The sequence below is a fragment of the Dendrobium catenatum genome, unplaced genomic scaffold (assembly GCF_001605985.2).
Source record: "Dendrobium catenatum unplaced genomic scaffold, ASM160598v2 fragScaff_scaffold_1593, whole genome shotgun sequence".
Lineage (NCBI taxonomy): Eukaryota > Viridiplantae > Streptophyta > Magnoliopsida > Asparagales > Orchidaceae > Dendrobium > Dendrobium catenatum.
In genome coordinates this window covers 634808-655378 of record NW_021320055.1, presented here as the reverse complement: position 1 = coordinate 655378, position 20571 = coordinate 634808, and the positions used below count along the sequence as shown (strand labels likewise).

The 20571-nt window shown below is 37.3% G+C and overlaps 1 protein-coding gene across 2 annotated transcripts in view; it reads right to left on the bottom strand.

The window, feature by feature from the left end:
• Window positions 1-20571, bottom strand: part of LOC110104305 (probable protein arginine N-methyltransferase 6) — a 49370-nt gene that overhangs the window by 21857 nt on the left and 6942 nt on the right. The window contains exons 2-4 of one of the 2 annotated variants that reach the window (XM_020833349.2): window positions 17926-17991; window positions 17721-17789; window positions 7744-7779 (exon numbers count right to left, since the gene is read on the bottom strand). In XM_020833349.2, coding sequence (XP_020689008.1) covers window positions 7744-7779; window positions 17721-17789; window positions 17926-17991 — 171 coding nt within the window. The remainder of the gene's footprint in view (window positions 1-7743; window positions 7780-17720; window positions 17790-17925; window positions 17992-20571) is intronic. The other variant, XM_028700791.1, reaches the window with a different exon arrangement.

Genomic DNA, 20571 nt, shown 5'->3' with positions numbered 1-20571 from the left:
AAATTCTTGGGATTCAAAACATGAAAATCCAATCTCCCACTAGTGGCTTCAATCCAAATCTCTACAACACGAATTGATCAAGAGAACTAAAGAAAACGAAAAACAAGGAAAACCTAGAACTCACAAAGAGATCTAGCTTCTCCTACGAACTCACTAAGAGATCGAGGAGGGTGAACTCACAAAGAGATCATAAGTGGCAAAATTTTCATTCATCAAAAAACTAACTATTACATAAGAAAAGGGCCATATATAGGCCTCCAAATGACAAAGAAAACAAAAGACTAAAATGCCCCTTGGGCTACAATAGCGACCAAATACCCATAAGGGAAAAAGCGGAAAAAACTGAAAATAAAATAAACTACTACATAAAATGACTCAAAATAAAACTCATGATCGTGGTCGTCGATCTCGGGCGTCTCCTGATGGTACACGTGTCGAAAATGCTGACGATGTCCTCATCACTCTAGTCTTGGAAAAATTTGAAAATAATTTGGCACAGCAACACCGAGGGTTTTAACTCAGTGGCGCTAGGCCACAAACAGTGTTTTAATGTATATTAAAACCTAAAGCACTAAAGCCTCAGCCCTCATTTCATTTGGCTTGGCCAGGAAGGAGCCAAAGGAGAGAGGGAAAGGGAGACGAAGAGGAGAAAAGGAAAAGAGAGACAATCGGATTTTGGTCATTTTTCGCATGTTACTTCAGTTGAGAAAAGTCTTCTAATCGTAGTAAATAACCAAAAACCTATTTTTGTTTTCAATGATATCAAATGTATTGATTAAGTTTACCCCAAAAATGATAAAAATACATTTTCTCTAGATTTATCTTATTTTTATCGTGTAACTTTTGGTATATGATTGATATGGACATTTTAACTTAATATTATTAAATTTTACCAAGTAAAATAAAAGTTATGATTTACTGAAGCTATTAGCTAGTGTACAAATTTTCCTGTATTTTATAGATTCTTGCATTTCATACATTAAAGAAAAACAAAATAACATTGATTCAAGATAAAGGTAACATTTGCATGTAAGCAAGGGAGGTTGACTTTTAATACTATAATTAATACGGGTTAGCTTTTAAAACATAATACTCTACGCAAGAGGGTAGTCTGACAAGCTTTTCTTAAAATAAAAAACTTGTGGTATGAACCTAGTAGTAGCATGTAACCGATGAACAAATTATACCGATGGGTAGGGAGTGACGGCTCTTTATAAATTATTGAAATTCATATGTCATGATAATTAATTTACTAAATAAATGATACGTGTGATGGATATGATTGATGACCAACTGGAAAATAGTTGGGGTTAAAAATGTTGAAAAAATCACATTAAAGCTGGATGACCTACCTTGCTTAAACTATATGATATTGATAGCATATAATTGATTCATGCATTTCTTATTCATGTTCTTATTGATGTTTATACATATATAGTTCCATGGTTTTATAGATTATAAACTACCATACTAGGTATATGTCAACCCCACTGATACATAGCATACTGATATGACACTTTTACATTCCTAATTCACCTCATTGACAGAATGATAAAAATGAATAATCATAATACCAATGTGTTGTTCTCTATAATACTAATTTATTGATTATTGATATATTTACGTTCTCGTACCAGTTGTTGATTTAAGGGTTTTAGGGTAATGATTCCTATTTTTCATACTAGTCATATTGATTTGTACAATTGATAACTAATAATTAATGATATTGAAAGTTATTGATTCTATTGATTCAGATGAGCATGTATGTTGATTCTTGAATCTTCCATTGAAAGCTTTAATGAGTTTTGGGTTTCTACTGGGCTTTGTGATCTCATTATTTTATTTTATTGATTTCAAGTTAGGGAAGGAATGAGGACTCTTTGGAGTGAGGTTGATTGAGATCTTCAGGTTTCTCTTTTTGTTAGCTTTGTATTTTGTTTTCTTTTTGTAGTCCGGTGCTTGAGATAGATTATTGATTGTAATGATATCCTGGCTATTGTAAATATAATTTTGAGGAAGGACTATAGTTTTATATTTTGATGTATATGATATATAGATTTGCTTCCATTGAATATATGAATTTATATTGATGATTCATAAAAGCTTTGGTAGATTATTTAAAATAAATGTTTATTCCAATTTAGATCTTGGGGTGTGACAAGAGGGAAGGTGAGGTTAGTGCAACAAGAGAGAACCATTGATATGATTCTTAATCCATATTACGAAGGGGAATGCACCTTTCGAGTAGGTGTAGACTCCAAGAGAAGAAAAGAGGAAAGAAGAGAAACTACAGAGGGATAAACCAACAATATTTCATTCAATAATAAATCTTTACAACTAGAGAAGTATTTATAATACTTAGTAGACCAACATCACTAAAAAACTGGTATACCTAGAACAAGTAAAAGAAAGACTAGACTAGTGCTTTATTACATATGCGGAGTCATTTAAAAAAATACAATCTCTCGTCCCATCTATACCACCTCTTTTGCATACCATCCATCTCACCGATTTTATTCTTCTTTTCCGTGCCCATTGGCTCCATCATCAGCTTCATGTTTTGCCGTAAACCCTCTTCTTCGCACTACAAAACTACATTAACTCCAATGGTAGCCTTAATATTGCACCGCAGGCAGCCCTTAATGAATCCAAGTTATGTCATTAACAATTCTAGAAAGCAGTGAATTGTAGAACTACATTTTATCCCAATGCATTGCCAAACCTTTACAACCTCACAGCAAAAAAAAAATCCTTCTATATGCCATTGTGTTCCGAAACAACCACAACACTGTTGTACATAGAATTTTCTGCAGCATTCAATGAAAATATTTCAAAGTTATTTCAGTCCGCTAAAACCCCAGACAGCTTCACAGCATCAACCATCAACTCTTTAGGTTGAAAACTGAACCCAGATAGCTGGCAGCCACAGCAGACAGCCAGCGATGATGACTAATTTGGTGAAACATTGACATTCTTGGAGAGTTCATTGTTGCATCATCTATGAGATCGGAACTTCATCCAAGAAGAATTTGTTGCAATTGGAGCACAATTATCTTGCAAGGTGGTCAATGCCAAGGAAAACTGTCTCGTAAGTGAGGTTGAATGACACTTGCAGCTGCACCTACTGCTCCACCAAAATTGAGAATCTATAGTGCAAAATAATTGGGCACATTGATCATAAAATAAGACACCATATTTTAACCTTGCTTTATCTATAGCATAGTGTTAGGCGCAAAACAAACATTGTTATTGCACAAAATTCAATAGAAGTTTTATCAGTCTTTTGTCACGACAAGGTGATAATAAACTTGCACCTGTGTATATAACTATATTGTCTAATTGCATTCAGCACATTTTTCTGGTTTGTTCTTCATATAGCATATTCATTCCCATTTAATCTTGATGCTTGCAATATTTAGATATTAACATAAAAAAATTAGAACAAAGTGATGAGCAATTGAGCCACCGGGCTCACAATTTGAATGTTAGTGATGGGGACATCAGATTTCGACACGTGTACCATCGCCGACGGCGCAGATCGATGGCTACGATCCAGAGCCTCTACTTCTGAGTTATTTACAACTTATGTCATGTGTACTTCTTTAGTTTTCCTAGTTTGCCCCTGAGGGCATTGTTCTACTTATGTAGCCCAGAGGGCGTTTATGTCTTTTCATTTTCTTTTATTTGAGCCTCCTTATATGAGGCATGATGCATTGGAAGTTTTAGTTTTTGGTTGAATGAAAATTATCCCCTTGTTCTCTTTGTGAGTGCATTTCCCTTTGATCTCTTAGTGAGTTCAAAGGGAGAACTAGATCTCTTAGTGAGTTCTAGAATTAGTCCAAGCTTATTGTGTGGAAGTAGAGTTGTGAAGAAATCTTGAAGTAAGAGGGTCCAAAGACAGAGAAAATCTCAGTTTTCTCCAGTTTTTTCCCTCCCCTCCCTAGTGCCGCCGACCCCTTGGGATCTAGTCAGGCCGCCGGCTTCACAGCCCAGCCCGATCCCTGCAAGTTCCTCCCGCCGGCCTGCCAAACCCCATCCGCCGACCTGCCCAGCTCCACCCGCCGACCCCTCCTCCGGCCAGCAACCGCCGGACCACCCTCAGCCGCCGGCTCCTGTCCACATTGCCGCCGCCTTCCTTTTTCCCTCCTCTGTCAATTTTCAAATTCTGAATTTTAGGAATTCTATGGCCATTAAAGGTTTCCTAAATTGCTCCCTTGATTATTGCAATCCAATAAATTAGAATTGAGTTTGAATTCGAAATTCAAATCCAATTCAATTAATTGCTTTAATTAAGAAACCTCCTATTACTAATAAAACTGAAATTTTAATTTCAGCTTTTGCTCAAATTCTGAAATTGATTTTGTGGTCCCCACTCACCAAAATAAACTCCTCCCTCTTTCCTCTCTATGGCCGGCCCCTTCATTGGGCCCCTTTCTCTCTCCTAATCACCTCATTAATCCCACAAAATCAGCCCCCAATTCCCTCCCTTGGCCGCCCATAATTCCCCTTAGATTTAATTTGGATTTCAAATTAAATCCACCCCATTAACCTCTCCAAAATTAAATTTTCTGCAGAAATTCCTGCACCCTTATTTGGATTCCCACCTTGGCCGAACCTCTCTAACCCACCTACTCTTGGCCGTTTCTCCTCCCACGCCCGAGCCACTTCTCTCCTCCACTTGAGAACGTCTCGCGGCGACCGCTCACTCTTGCCGTCAAGAATGTATGGAGGAACCCGAATTGAACTTCGGGTTTGAGTACGACAACCGCGGAAGGGTCAATATTCTCCGGTCACCTTTCTTCGACGTCGGCTTCGACTTTGACGACACTGTCGAGGAATACTTGGATCGGATTCTACCACCACTAGTGGAGTCCATTGACGACCACTTCTCCGTCTACACGTGGATCATTGAAGGCCGTCCACCAATTCCTCCGAATCCGGCTCCCTCCCCAGCGACAAGTCCTCTCAAGATCACTTGCCTATTAGAAGCGTCGCTGAGCCTACTTACGGTCCTATTCCGCTAGCCACCACTATAAACATGAGTGACGGATCTTAAGGTGAAGGATTTAAATTTTAAATTTGGGGCTTTGTTATTCTTAGCCATTTGCACTACTTGAATTATTGATGTTATTTTGAAAGTCTTCTAATCTCTAAATGTGATTTCTTGTCGTTACTTAATTTATCGTCATCTAATTCGTGAACTCAACTTGATTAAGCAAAGAGTTTTGGTAGCAAGTTTTGAATCAATACTTCTATTAATTTTCTATGTGCAATTCGCATTGATTCACATCAGTTAGTGACGAGGACATCGTCAGAGATTTCGACACATGTACCATCAGGAGACGCCAGAGATCGACGGCCACGATCATGAGTTTTATTTTGAGTCATTTTATTTAGTAGTTTATTTTATTTTTTCAGTTTTTTCGCTTTTGCCCTTATGGGTATTTGGTCGCTATTGTATCCCAAGGGGTATTTTAGTCTTTTATTTTCTTTGTCATTTGGAGGCCAATATATGGCCATTTTTTTATGTAATAGTTAGTTTTGGATGAAATGAAAATTTGCTCTTTGTTCTCTTTGTGAGTTAATGAAACCTCTAAAGATCTCTTTGTGAGTTCTTGAAGAGGAGACCGTCGGAGATCTCTTTGTGAGTTCTACCGGTGGATTGGTGTTCAAGGTTTGTCATTTGAAATTTCTTTGTTCTTCTCCCCAATCTTTTCTCCCCCACTTAGCCGAAATCCCCTTCTTTTTCTCAATTCCCCACCACCCCCCAAGCTCCACCGTCGGCCTTCCCTGCGACCAAGCAGCTGGCCGTCCCTCCCTCCCGCTCCCACAGCCACTCCACATCTGCCCACCAGCAACCCGTTTCAAAATTTGAACTTCAATGCAAAAACCTTAATTCCTTTCCTATTCTACAGCCCCTTCTATTATGAAAGTTAGGCTATTTTACTTCTTCTCATTTAACGGAAGAATTCCAACGTCTCTAGAGGCAAGCTAATGAGGAAATCTTCCTGACTTCCTGTGATAGCAAACCTGAGAATTAAATGTCAGATTTAATAATTCCCTGATTTTCTCAGGAGAGGCCACATCATTAATCTGATGGCTCTCTCAACTCCTCATGGGGCCGGCCACCCCCTCCTCTTTTCTCTCTCCAATCCCCACTTAAACACTACTTAAATACCTCTTTAATTCCCCTCCCTTTCTTTCTCTAAGTTCAAATTCCAAATCTGACATTGAAATTAAAACTGCAGTTTTTATTTTAAATCTGAAATAAACTTCAGATTTGGTAAAATTCTGGACGTTTACAGTGGCTGTCCTCATTTCCAAATCTTGCAAATTGCTGTCCCAGCTTTTTCTTTTGTGATCCTAAGGCTCCAGCCGAGGTTCTGTTTCCGTTCAGCCATCCAGGGAACCCAAGCTGCTGATCATGCTTTAGGAATTGCTGTCCAGATTTCAGAAACAGCCCAGTTTCCTGTCTAGAAGCTTCCCGGAGCAAAATAGCTTGCTGCCTTGACGTCCAAAGCAAGCTAGTCTGCTGTTTAGCCGTCCAGAATCTACCCCAATTGCTGCCCAAAGGAGATCCAGTGCTGGACAGCTGCTGTCCAGCAATTTCAGTCAACGCCAAAGCTTCATATCTCCTATTTCTTTGGTGTACCTTCCATCGAGGAGCACAACCTTCCCGGACATTGGATGCTCACTAGTCATCCCGTGGATTCCCCGTCGCCGGTTACTTCCCCAACGGACAAGACTTTGGGCACCATTTCTCTCTTAGTGGCATTGCTCGGTTTGCTCTCAATCTTCCTCCGTTAAAACCCCACCGTCAAGAGCTTGAGTGAGGGACCCAAGGTGAAAAGTTCTATTTGTTAGCCGTGGATTATTGTTTTTCCATAACATTACTCTATCTATTATTATGTTGTCAATTTGATATTGTCCCGTTAATCTAGTTGTAACCGCATGCCTTACTTAATTTCGATTTGATAATTTTGAAAGCCTAACTTGGGTAAGCATTAATTCTATAACTAGCAAAGTTTTAATAATCTTCTATTAAAATTCCCAAGCAGTTCTTGTTTCCATGCATTACGTTTCACATCAGTTAGAAGATAATTGTCCTTTTTGATACCATAGTAAAAACACAAGGAAAGAACATTAATATTTTTATGGGGTCAATTTATCAATCTGCCTCATCAAAATTCAGGAAATGAGAACCTTAGGGAACCTCCAAGGGTATCCTTACAAATCCACTTGGTCGCCCTAAAAGCCCTGATCTAAGAAGAGCCATCCTCAGAACTCAAATATGCAAATGAATCAAGGTATTTGACACATTAAAAGATCAAGTAGATATCGATCATAGCTTATAGCTAGGAAAAAAACTTGAGCAAAGATCAGATCAGCGTATGATTCTATTCATTTAAAATAAACCAATTTACAGTTAGACATAATGAATTAACAAATAACCTATGAACTTTTTAAGGTATGTAACTGAACTTGGAAAAAAGCTCAAAAGCTCATGATTATACTATTATCATCTAACAAGAAGAAAATAAAAATTGGAACATAAAAAAGTTTTTTCCTTCAAATAAGGAAGCAAAAAAAATAAAATGTGGCTGAGTAATACTCTCACAATGAATCACCCTTGATTTGGCTTGAGCAAATATTTAAGCCTGTAAAGGTATTAAAAAAAGCAAAACAACAAAAGAAAAAGTAATATGAAGCTATGCCAAGGATCACAGTCAAAAGAACAAGTACCTGAAATGCGATGTCACTTGCATCTATTGCATATACCTAAAGACCATCAGTTTTATAAGAACAAAGCATTCAGAATGTATAAAAGAATGTTGCAACTGCATGTATGGCATATGGAAGGGAATGACCTGCTTTTCTTCAAAAGAGGGAAAAAAAAAACAAATTTTAAGTGAAAAAATAAAAATAAAATGCATTATGTAAAGCATTTTGCCAGTTGGACAAATATTAAACAATTCACCAAATTAACAAAATATATCTAATGTAGGCAAGGGGGGGTCAAAACAAGTTGGGTTTTATTTTTGGTGAGCTTTAATTTCATATACTAGATGTCGGCTCATAAATACTTTTCTTCTACTTAATTCAGCTCATAAATTATCCTTAATTAGGTTCATTTCCCCCTTGTGGCTCTTAGGTTTCTTCCCTTGGCTGCCTTTGTCTCTTCCCCTTCTTGTGTCTCCTTGGTTTCTCCTTGTGTTATCCCGTGAATTGATGCTAGGTGCTGGTTGTGATGAGGACATCGATCCAAAGTCCAAACATGTGTATAGCCGGAAGCATCACCGATCGATGGCCACGATTCAGAGCTTATTTTTCTAATTGTTTATGCATTTTTATTTTTATATTTTCCTATTGTACCCTTATGTTGAGTTGAGTCATGTTGGGGCCCTGAGGGCAATTTAGTCTTTATTTATTCATGTATGCTTGAGACTTATATATATGGGTCTTTTATCTTGTAATAGCTAATGAATGTTTGAATGAAAAAATTGCTTTTGGTTTCTACTTCTTCTTGCATGAGGGCTTGAGAAGGGAGAGAGCTCAAGGGGAACAAATCGCAAGGCCCACCAGTCGTTGGAAGAGTCCGCGGCTCGTGGTTAGACTTTTCTATCTTCTCGTTCGCGTTTTCCTTCATCTTCTTTCCCTCCACTACAAGAAATCCCGCCTCACCCCCATTGTCGCCGCCCCTTGGGAACCCGCCGCCAACCACCACCTCAACCCCGGCCGGCCACCTCGCCGGAAACTTCCCTTCTCCCACCCAACCTCTTCCCTACACAATTTAAAAATTTGAAATTCGAAATTTCGAATTCTTTCCTAATTCGGAACTCCAAATTTAGGAAGGTTTTCATGATGGAATTCAATTTCAATTTGATTCAAATTGGAGTTATGAAACCTATTGCCACGTCATCATCCCAGATTGGAAACCTTTTCCCTTGAATTTCCCTCTCTCTTTCTCTTAGCATGCCGCCGACCCTTAGTGGGAATTATTCCCATTAATTGCTAATTAACTCCCCTTCCCCAAATTTGAAATCCAATTGATTTCAAATTAATTCCCACCCTTTTATTTCAAATCCTGAAATTAATTTCAGGTTTTGTTTAAAACTCCTCCCTCTCCTCTCTTGAAACCGCCGGCCACCCCCCATATTAAACTCCCCACTAATTCCCTAATCAAGGCATTAATTCCAATGGATTTGAAAGTTCAAATTCAAATCTATTCCCTCCTAAATTACTCAAACTGAAATTAAATTTCAGATTTGAGTAATCCCTTCCATAATTCCCCAAAACCAATTTTCCCTCAAGCCCTAGCCTCCTCCTCTTGCACCCGCCGGCCCCCACCCTCTCTCCTTGAGATTCCCGCCGGCCCTCTCCCCTCCTCTCCCATCTTATCAAACGACAAGTACTCACTTTCAACACCACGTTCTTCCTCTCTTCGTGTGGAAGATTCTCCGACGCCAAGCATGCATGGCGGAATCCGAATGGAACTTTGGATTTGTGCATGACGATCGAGGTCAAGTCGACATCCACCAATCGCCGTTCTTTGATGTGGGCTTTGATTTCGACGACACCGTTGAAGACTACTTGAATCGCATCCTCCCCACGCTCGTAGACGTCATCGACGAGCAATTCGTTGCGGATTGTTGATTAATAGCTTTTGGTATTGCTACTATCTTTGGTTATCCATGAGTTTTTGGTTAATCTACTTGTACTCCTTTGCCTAAGCAAGTTAACAACTAAGAACCTTTAATGATTTTACTTGTTATCTCAATAAGCTCTTGATTGTAATTCCATTGTCAATCACTTTTAATTTTCTTAAGAAGCTCCTTCGCATGTGGTATCACATCAGGTTGTCTTTTCGGTTTTCCTCCTGGCTGCTTTCCCGTGAATTCTCCTACCTACTTCCTGTGCTGCTTGCTCGGGTTCCTCCCTAGCTGTGTTCCCGTGGCTTCTCCATCCTAGGTTCTGGGATGGCTCTTCGGATCCCTCCCTGGCTGTGTTCCCATGGCTTCTCCTACCGGTTTCCTGTGTTGTTTTTGGGAATTGTTTTGTGTTGCCTGCTCCTTTCCCGTGGCTGCTTTTCTCTGTTTTTGTGAGCCTTTTCAGCTGCTGTTCTGAAGTGAATGTTGGTTGTTTAGGTGTGATTTTTGGACTTGACCTTCCATTTTATCTCTTTTAATTGGTTTTAATTAGGGTAATTATGGACTGTTTGGCTGCCCTCTTTTCTCATATAAATAAAAGGTGTTTTGTATGTTTTAGAGGTTGATATAATGTGATTTTTTGGAGCATAAACCTGCGGGTTTCGTTGTGGAAAAACTTGAGAGGTTGTTCTATTCCTCTCTTCTTCTAGGAAAGCTTGCGAGCTTCTCCTCCTTCGTTTCGGCTCCTTACCTCTTTCTTCTATCCACAAGTTCTCTTCCAATTGTATCCTTCTTCTCAAAGAAAATGAAATACAAGTTTAGGTCTTTATGTTTATGTTTGTATTTGTGTCAAAGTTTGTAAGTGTCTTTTTATTATAAAAGTTGTCTTTTGTGTTCTTTTATGTAACTTTTATTTCCTAGGAAGTTTTAGATTTTGCTCGCAAAAATTTGGGGTTTTCCCAAATTTTTGCTTGCATCAATTTGGTATCAGAGCAGGTTCGTCAGGTGAGTCTTGGTGAGTCATAACAGTTGTTGTGTGAGTCTTGTTATCAAGTGATTTAAATTTTGTTGAGTCTTCTTTTAGAAAAAATGAAGAAAGATAAAAACAGTGATCTAGTGGTGAATGAAAATCAATCCAAAGATATCGAAGAAATTATTCTAATGGACAGATGGGTTCCGACGGAAGGAAGTTCGACAGACCCCCTACAGAATGAACTATACAAACTTCAGTCGTGATTGCATATGAGTATGAAAAATTATTTGAAGAAAAAGAAGCATCTGCAAGAATAATTTAAGAAAGAACGAGAAGAAATTTTGAAGAAATATGAAGACAAGATTCAAGAGCTTGATGCGCTTACTTCGTCTCCTTGGATCAAATCTAAAGTGACCTCATCGGGAGATGAGTTCTTTCAACCGGAGGAGAATTGATATAGGCAATGGGGGGTTTAATTTTTGGTAAGCTTTAATTTCCTATACTAGATGTCAGCTCATAAATACTTTTCTTCTACTTAATTCAGCTCATAAATTTATCTTTAATTAGGTTCATTTCCCCCTTGTGACTCTTAGGTTTCTTCCCTTCGCAGCCTTTGTCTCTTCCCCTTCTTGTGTCTCCTTGGTTTCTCCTTGTGCTATCCCGTGAATTGATGCTAGGTGCTGGTTGCTTTTTCGGTTTTCCTCCTGGCTGCTTTCCCGTGAATTCTCCTACCCGTTTCCTGTGCTACTTGCTCGCTATGTTCCCGTGGCTTCTCCATCCCAGGTTCTGGGATGGCTCTTCGGGTCCCTCCCTGACTGTGCTCCCATGGCTTCTCCTACCCGTTTCCTGTGCTGATTTTTTAGAATTGTTTTGTGTTGCCTGCTCCTTTCCCGTGGCTACTTTTCTCTATTTTTGTGAGCCTTTTCAGCTGCTGTTTTGAAGTGAATGTTGGCTGTTTAGGTGATGTTTTTGGACAACCTCTTGACCTTCCATTTTATCTCTTTTAATTGGTTTTAATTAGGGTAATTATGGAATATTTGACTCCATATAAATAAAAGGTGTTTTGTATGTTTTATAGGTTGATATAATGTGATTTTTGGGAGCCTAAACCCGCGGGTTTCGTCGTGGAAAAGCTTAAGAGCTTGTTCCATTCCTCTCTTCTTCTAGGAAAGCTTGCGAGCTTCTCCTCCTTCGTCTCGGCTCCTTACCTCTTTCTTCTATCCGCAAGTTCTCTTCCAATTGTATCCTTCTTCTCAAAGAAAATGAAATGCAAGTTTAGGTTTTTATGTTTATGTTTGTATTTGTGTCAAAGTTTGTAAGTATCTTTTTATTATAAAAGTTGTCTTTTGTGTTCTTTTATGTAATTTTTATTTCCTATGAAGTTTTAGATTTTGCTCCCAAAAATTTGGGGATTTTCCCAAATTTTTGCTTGCATCAATATCTCTGGTATGTTCACCCCTTCCTTAAATAACCAAACAAAGATAAAGCAAATGCCACTGAGCTTTCCGTGGTTTAAAAAATGAGTTCAGATAGCAGTTCGTGCAACACCATGCCAATAACACAGGAAGTAACATGCCAACAATAACCTTGGTGCAGCTAAAAGTGGCCAAAGCCTACATCAAGCTCACTCGTGTGTATATAAACATAAATATCTATACTATTCTTTTTAAGCTCCATAATCTTGCTTTCCTACCAAGTACTAGAACAGTTAGTCATGGTGATGGGAATTTGAAAGTGCATACTCGTTGGAAACAAATGATGAAAGACTTTAAGGTAAGTGCATCAATATTCTGAATTGTGATGTTTAAATGTTTCATTTATGGTTTTTGTTTTCTAGTTCATTTATTGGATGTAACATGCCTAAGATGACGATTCTTACGAGAAAAATATATATTTTATATTGTTTCAATTACGTTGCTGTTGCAAGTGGTTTCAATCAAAAAGCATCAAGTATTGTTCAAATTCCAATAAGTTGTTGCACTCACTATGTTTTTCTTTTTTCAATACCTTCAATTGTTGTTTTTCCCCATCCCTACTATAGCTTCAATCGCGAGAAGTGTAGTGAAGAGTTTCAACTGCTCTAATTTTAGTTGTCTTATGTGACTCTTTCCTTCTTCAAGGGGCATTCTATACCTCCTTTACCTGTTTTGCTATAGAAGTTTATTGTGTTTGATTTTTACGGCTCGTTCCTGCTCAGCCTTTCCCTTTTGCAGCACAGTTGATTTTCCTCCTGCAATCTTCTAATAAATTGGAATGGGTGAGTTGGTGATCATGGACCTGGACTTGAAAACAAAGATTTGAACTCTTGTTTTTAGGTTGATTGAATTAAAACTTGCACTTTTAGTCCATATTTAGACATTAAGAAGCTACAGACTTTGGTTTATTATTGCAAGTGGTTTCAATTCAACAAGCATCGAGATTATTCAAATTTCAATAGGTTGCAGCACTCCCTGCATCTTTCTTTTGTTATTGGTTGTCTTCGATTATTGTTTGTCAGCTTGTCCCCATCCTTACTATAGCTTCGACCACAAGATATGTTGAGAGGAGTTCCATCTATTATAATTATAGTTACTTCAGGTTTTCGGGTTTCCTGTATTTGTTTAAGACAGCTCTTTCGTTCTTAGGTTTTCCTTTTTTGCGGCAGAGTCAATTTCCTTCCTACAATCTTTTTTCTAAAATTAGAAAGTTTACGTTGGCGATGATGGACCTGGACTTGAAAAAAAAACATTTGAACCTCTGTTTTTTATGCTGAATGAATTGAAACTAGCAGTTATAGGCCATATTTGATTTTTTGAAAAGTTACTGATTTTGGGTCTTATGTGACATAGGTAGGACACCTGACACGTAATTTTTAATGAATGGTTGAATAAGATCATAGTTTTCCATTCAATACATACAACAATAACAATAAAATCAAGCCTTTATCCCACTATGTGAGGTCATCTACATGAATCTTTTTCTACATTGTGTCGTCGTCTACGTGAATCTTTTTTCTACATTGTGTCCTATTAAGAGTTAAATTCTCATTTAAATCTAATAAAAATGTCATTTCTAATATTTTCTAAGACTTTTTACGTCTACCTCTACCTTTCTTAACATAAGTCAAATTTAATACATCTACTTTCCTAACCGGGTCATTGGAAGGCCGCCGTTTTATGTGACCAAACTAACTAAGGCGGCTCTCTCTAATCTTATCTTTCACTGAAGCTACTCCAACCTTTTCACGTACATGCTCATTCCATATCATGTCTTTAAGAGTAAAGCCGCTCATCTGCCTGAGCATCCTCATCTCAGCAACACTTAACTTAATATTATACTTCTCTTTTAATAGCCAACATTTTGTACCATAACAAATTGCAGGTCTAACCACCATTGATGCAATATTAAAAAACATTAGAATTGCAAACTAAAGACTTTCTTTCCTTAAAACATAGACAAACACAGATAGAACAAAACAAAACTATTATATCCCACAATAGCTTAAACAAACACAAACACACCTTACAACTTCAAAATAAAAAGACAACACCTTAAAACTTCAAATAAAAAAGGACACAACACCTTAGAACTTAAAATAAAACACGACGCAACGACACCATACAACTTATCAAAGTTTTGAGAAGAAAGATAGAGGAAGAATGAGAAATGTGGAGAGAATAAGTAGATAGAAGTCCGAGACAAAGTTTTAGAAGATAGAGAGGTAGAAGAAAATAGCTCGCAACTATATAAACCCGCAGGTTTCACTTTCAAAAAATTCTTCACAACTCACTCTTTTTTCCACAAAGAAATCAGCCACCTTATATAGAAAAATAAGGAAAAATGATATTAAATGCTCACTTAAATTTGCCACCCAAACAGCCAATAGAAGCCTTCCAAAACAGCCAAAAACTCTTCCAAATCATCCCAATAATTAGGAAATAATGCATCCAGCATAGGTTTCAACAAATGAGGAAACTGCGTAGCTACGGCAGGGAAAATAAGCAGCAAGCAGTAAAAACAGCAAGAAAATTGAAGGGGTAGCTGGGGAAATGAAGAGCCATGAGGGAAAATCGAAGTCCAATAGACAATATGGGAAGAACAAACAACCACTTAGGGAAGACCAAACAATAGCAGGAATATGAGAAGATAACATAAGAGGGAAAAGACAGCAATGAGTTTTAGCAAATCAGCAAGGAAATTCAGCAAATAGCAAGAAAAATCAGCAAACAGCAAGGAAATTCAACAAACAAAAAGGAAAAGTCACAAGAGAAAGATAGCTAGAAACACAAAAAAAATAAAGAAAACATAAATTTGGAAATCTTGACTGCATCAATTCTCCCATGTTGGAGGAATCTCATCCCTTGATGAGAATGCCTCAGTAACATGCTGGAAAATATCTGAATGACGACGTTGCAACTCCACAGCCCCAATCCAAGAACAATCGGACAAAGGATGTCCACTCCATTTAATTAAGAATTGATGGTCCACCTCTTGTCATGTTTGGGTAATACGGATATCTATGACATCTTCAACAAGATCATCATGTTTGAATTGGAATTAAAAATGGCATAGACTCTATATCCATAGGATCAGTTGGTTCTCCATCATTAGCAACTTTATGCAAAACAATTTATCAAAATTTTTCTAGAATCTCCATCTTTTCAAAATGAAAATATTCCTTCTTAGTTTCCTGTATTAGAGGGTCATACTTCCTTCCGATCTTTTCTTTTTCTTGCTCAACTTCTTATTGAAGTAGACGTTGCTTATTTTCATATCTCTCAGCACAAAAATATTGTTTTCTTCGCATTTTGAGAAGTTCGTTCTGTAGTGGATCAGTAGAACTTGCTTGAAGTGGTACCCATTCTATTGTTGGGAAGTTATCATTTGTAATCGAATGAATAGTTGGCTGACTTTCAAAGACCCTAGGCTCAAATACTTCTTGAATAGGAGTTTCATCTTGCAGCAGTTTGATTTGGTTGTCCATTTTTTTTTTAAATTTTAAAACAAAAAGGAAGACACACACATGACAACCGAAGGCACACAAGACTTTGAAATCTAAATGTTTTATTTTTCATATAAGAAAATAATCAATTTGAGTTTATAATTTATTTTCTTATAAGAAAATAAACAATTTGAGGTTTATTGTATCTATTTACAAGTGATGAGATGTTTATCACTTTCTTAAATAAAGTATTAGCAGTTACAAAATCATAAACTAAAGAAAAATCTAATATGGTCTTACCACCATCATTAGTCGCTCCAAATCCATAGCCATCATGAATACTATTAAAATCATCTACCTCTCTACCAACATGTTCATTTAAATCACCTTCAATAAAAAAATAATTTTTTAAGAGTTATCTTTTGAATTAATTATTTTAAGTCATTACAAAATTTTAATTTTGAACCCATATACAAATCAATTTGAGGATCATAAGCACTTATAATATTAATAATCTTAATATCAACAACAATCTTAAATATATAATTCTATCTCCAATTCTATTAATTTTTAGAAACACTATCCTTTAAACTCTTATCTATAATCACACCTACACCATTTCTAGTATGACTCTAAGTAGAATACCATAGTTTAAATCCTAAACTATCAATCTCCTTAACTCTCTCTTCAACCTATTTAGTTTTATGAATGCATAGAATATTTATCTTCCTATGAATCATAATATCTATTAATTTCATTAATTTGCCTGTAAGGAAACCTATATTCCAAGTTTATATCCTAATTTTAGTGTCAAGGACTAGTTTTTTTGCCCACATTCATCCATGATGTGGGAACCCTTACCTATTTAACACTACACTCAGGTGCAAGTGCAACGGCCCTTGCACACTTATTGCTATATTCAGGTCATACAACGCGTCACTTCCAGGGAGCAGCTCTAGCACACTTGTCGCCCAGCACAATTGTTGTTGTATTCATTTCCATTCAATACATGTGTGTTGTCAATGTGAATTCTTTTAGAGCACGTCTTAAAGAAAGCTTCCAAAGATTACTTGCAACTTTAGGCCAAATTTGGTCATTAAAAGTTACTATTTTAGGTCTTACAAAGTATAAATAGAACCCTTGCCACATGTAATGTACAATAAATGATTGAATAAATCCCTCTTTTCCTCTCAATACATGAGTTGCTAATGTGAATTCTTTGAGCGCTCTGCAGGACTTGAAGAAAACTTCTGAGTGATGCTTCTTCTTATACCGACATGAGTTCTTAATCTTTAAATTGATGACTCCCAGCCTTTTTTTAGCTAAACTCTTAATTAAGTATTTTATGTGTGTTATTGAGATCTAGTTAAGTTCAGTGCACAATGCACATTAGTTTCTATTTTTAAGTTACGAAAATTTGATCTCAGATTTCTTATGGAATCCAAACTAAGTCAAGTTTTAAATTATTGATTGGGAAGAATTAAGTGTCTTTTTTAATTTTGCATCAAGAAAAGATGAATTGAGTGTCTTCTTTAATTTTGCATAAAGAATTTTTTTATTTTTGCTTAAACTAAAAGATGTGAAACTATGTGAAACTATGAATGGTGATATTTTGCGTGCATGTCAACCTAGGTTTGCACTAATCACATGAAAAAGTACAAATCATGAATATCACCAGTAAGGACACAAGCAGCAACATTTAGATCCTAGCTATGCATCAAGTGGGCACTGAATGGTCAGTATGCCAGCTCGACACTTTGATTCTTTCCGTACATGAAATGGGCATTAAATGATCAGCATTCACTGGCATCACTGGCATGTTGAGTTACTCTAATAAGAGATTTCATAGCACTAATCCTAAGCAAATCTGCTTAGGTTTCATCTCTTTTCCTGCACAAAGGAAAAATGCATTTGAAAAGACTATTTGAAGTGACTGGTTACAGTTTGACTCTTCGTGAAAGTGTCAAGTTAAGTGACAAATCTTGAAACCAGAAGCAGATCTTGCAAATCAATATTATTGAACAAATATAGCAGATGTAGAAAGTAAAAAAGATAATCATAAGGAAAGAAGCATCAATTTGCGTCATAAAAACATGATGGAAAGGCATAAAAAGGGAAAGCCGGTGCATCAAAAGATTGGAGCATTAGGGTTTACAGAAAGAAATAAGATATATCTTACCCGCCTAGCACCAGCAAGGGCACAAAATATAGCAAGAATTCCTGTGCCACACCCAACATCCATTACAACCTGAATATATTGTTATTAATATTGGTAAGAAATTTATGATCTATTAAGTTTTTCTTTTTTCTTTTTTTCCTGATGAAAAAACAAAGATATTTTCATTTTTCAAATGTTTTGCAGCAACTATGAAGTGTTGATATACCTTGCCAGCAATTGAATCTTGGTAGCGCATGATTGCAGCCCTGTATGTGCTCGTCCGCACATGATCCTAGAATTCAAAAGTATTGATAATGACAAAAAATAATAATATAGACAATAAGTAACTTTTTTTTTAAAGCACATCAAAATGAAAAGAATATTTGACCAAAATGATTCCTAGACTTTTTGGTAGCGCATGATTGCACGCCCGGACTGCACTCTAATGCCTCCGAAAATTCTGGACAACAACTACGTGGGTGCCAAATCCTGGAACAACTGGTAGTGAGGCTGAGAAACGGGCTGATCTTGTATTTCAGCAGCAGGCGACTGTCTTTGGGATAATTTGGGAGGGAAACAACAAGCTCTTGGCGTGAAAATGGGGGGCTGGCAAGCACTAAATGATTAGGGGGCTGATTTGGAACCTTAGTGGAGTTGTGAACTATAGCTTAGTGGTTAAGGAAAGAGAAATTAAATAAAATCTCCAATTAATTGTTAGATTGGTTGATTGTGATAGCTTTCCAAACATAATCTAACAATTTAGGAAGGGACTTCAAAGCTTTTAGGAGATTTTGAATTTGAATTCAGATTTTCAAAATTAACGTTAGGTTAATTTAGGAAGAGAAATTAACTAGGATCTTCAATTAAATTTCATATTGGTTGATTGGGATATCTTTCCAAACATAACTCAACAATTTAGGAATGGACTTCAAGGCTTTTATGAGATTTTGAATTTGAATTCAGATTTTTAAAATTAATGCTAGGCTAATTTAAGAAGAGGATTTGACTAGGATCTTCAATTAAATTTTAGATTGATTGATTGGGATATCTTTTCAAACATAACCCAACAATTTAGGAAAGAAATTCAAGGCTTTTAGGAGAATTCGAATTTGAATTCAGATTTTCAAAATTAACGTTAGGCTAATTTAGGAAGTGAAATTAACTAGGATCTCCAATTAAATTTTAGATTGGTTGATTGAGATATATTTTCAAACATAACCCAACAATTTAGGAGAGGAATTCAAGGCTTTTAGGAGAATTCAAATTTGAATTCAGATTTTCAAAATTATAACTAGGCTAATTTAGAAAATTGATGGAGGATTAATTTGAAATTTTGGATAAAGGAAAGTGGGGGGAAGGGGTCATGAAAGCTTCGGCCAAGGACAAAGAGGGGCTGCGACTATGATGAGGAGAGGGAGGGGTTGTGGAGGATCGACCAAGGTGAAGTATGGGGGTGATGGCTCGGCTAGGCTTGAATGTGAGGAGGTTGAGCTTGGTCAAGGCTAGGAGGAGAAGGGAGAGGGTCGGTTGGAGCTTTGGGAGGAGATGATGGTAGCGGCAAACTCAATAGGGGAGGCGGAGATAAACCATGAGCCCAGACACTTCCTACAGCTAACGGGTCACGGGTCTTACTTTGGCATCACCTAAGGACTTCACATAAGCTCTCATAAGAACTCTCAAGGCTCTCAAACACAACAAGATACAAAATGCATAAATTTTCATTCATAATAATTATCATCCCTCCCAAGGAGGAGGTGAGGCCTATAAATAGACAAAATACAATAAAAACGTCAAATGACCAAAGTGCCCCTGGGGTTACATAAATCTACTCCCTCAAATGGGGGTAAAAACAAAAATAGCACATAATAAATCAAATATAAATAAATGCTCAAAAATAGAGTAATCTGATCATAGTCGTAGATCTCTGATCCTTCCTCTAATAAACTTTCTACGGCCGGATGTCCTAATCATTCTTCCGAGGTGAAAATGATGAGGACATCGTTAGCATTTTCGACACATGTACCTTTATGAGACGTCGGAGATGGACGTCCAAGAGCATGAGTTGTATTTTATCATTTTATGTAGTAGTTTATTTTATTTTGATGTTTTTCCGCTTTTGCCCTTATGGGCATTGAGTCGCTTATGTAGCCCGGAAGGGCATTTGTGTCATTTCTTGTTATTTCATTTTGGCCTATTTATATGAGGCCTCATGCATTGTAATTTCAGTTTTGATGAATGAAAAAAATATTTTCCACTTATGATCTCTTTGTGAGTTCTAGACCTTCTTCTGATTTTCTTTATGATCAAGTAGTGTGAGAACACAAGGAAATTTCATCCGGATTATAGTCATCCTGAGGTTTTCTCCCCACAACCCAATTCACCCACCAATCCCGCCTCCCACCCTGTTCTGCGGTTGGCTCCCTTGGCCGCCAGTTTCATTGGCCCTCCAGGCCTTTGGCCGCAACCTTGCACTCGTCCCAGCAGCCTGGTGATCTTCTCGTGCAGCCACTTCTCTACCGCCTCCCAAACTCACGGCTAACAGCCAAGCCGTGAGCCCTCCTTCCCCCCCCCCAGCCCACCATCTCTTTGCAGGCCCCCTTTGCCACCGAATCTTCTGGCTTTGGCCAAGCCCGTGAATTCCAAATTCTGGCGTGTTAATTCACTGCCTAATTAGGAATCCCTCTTAAGGCAAGGCAGTTAATGACATTTTGAGCTATTTGAAATTTGAATTCGTTTCCCTCTCATGACTAGATCTATTTGGGGAAGTTACTTAAAATATAATTAAATCTGAAATTACAATTCAGATTTAATTAATTTATTTACTCTCCATGGGCCCCACTTAATTCACATTACTCCTCTCTTCCCCTCCAGG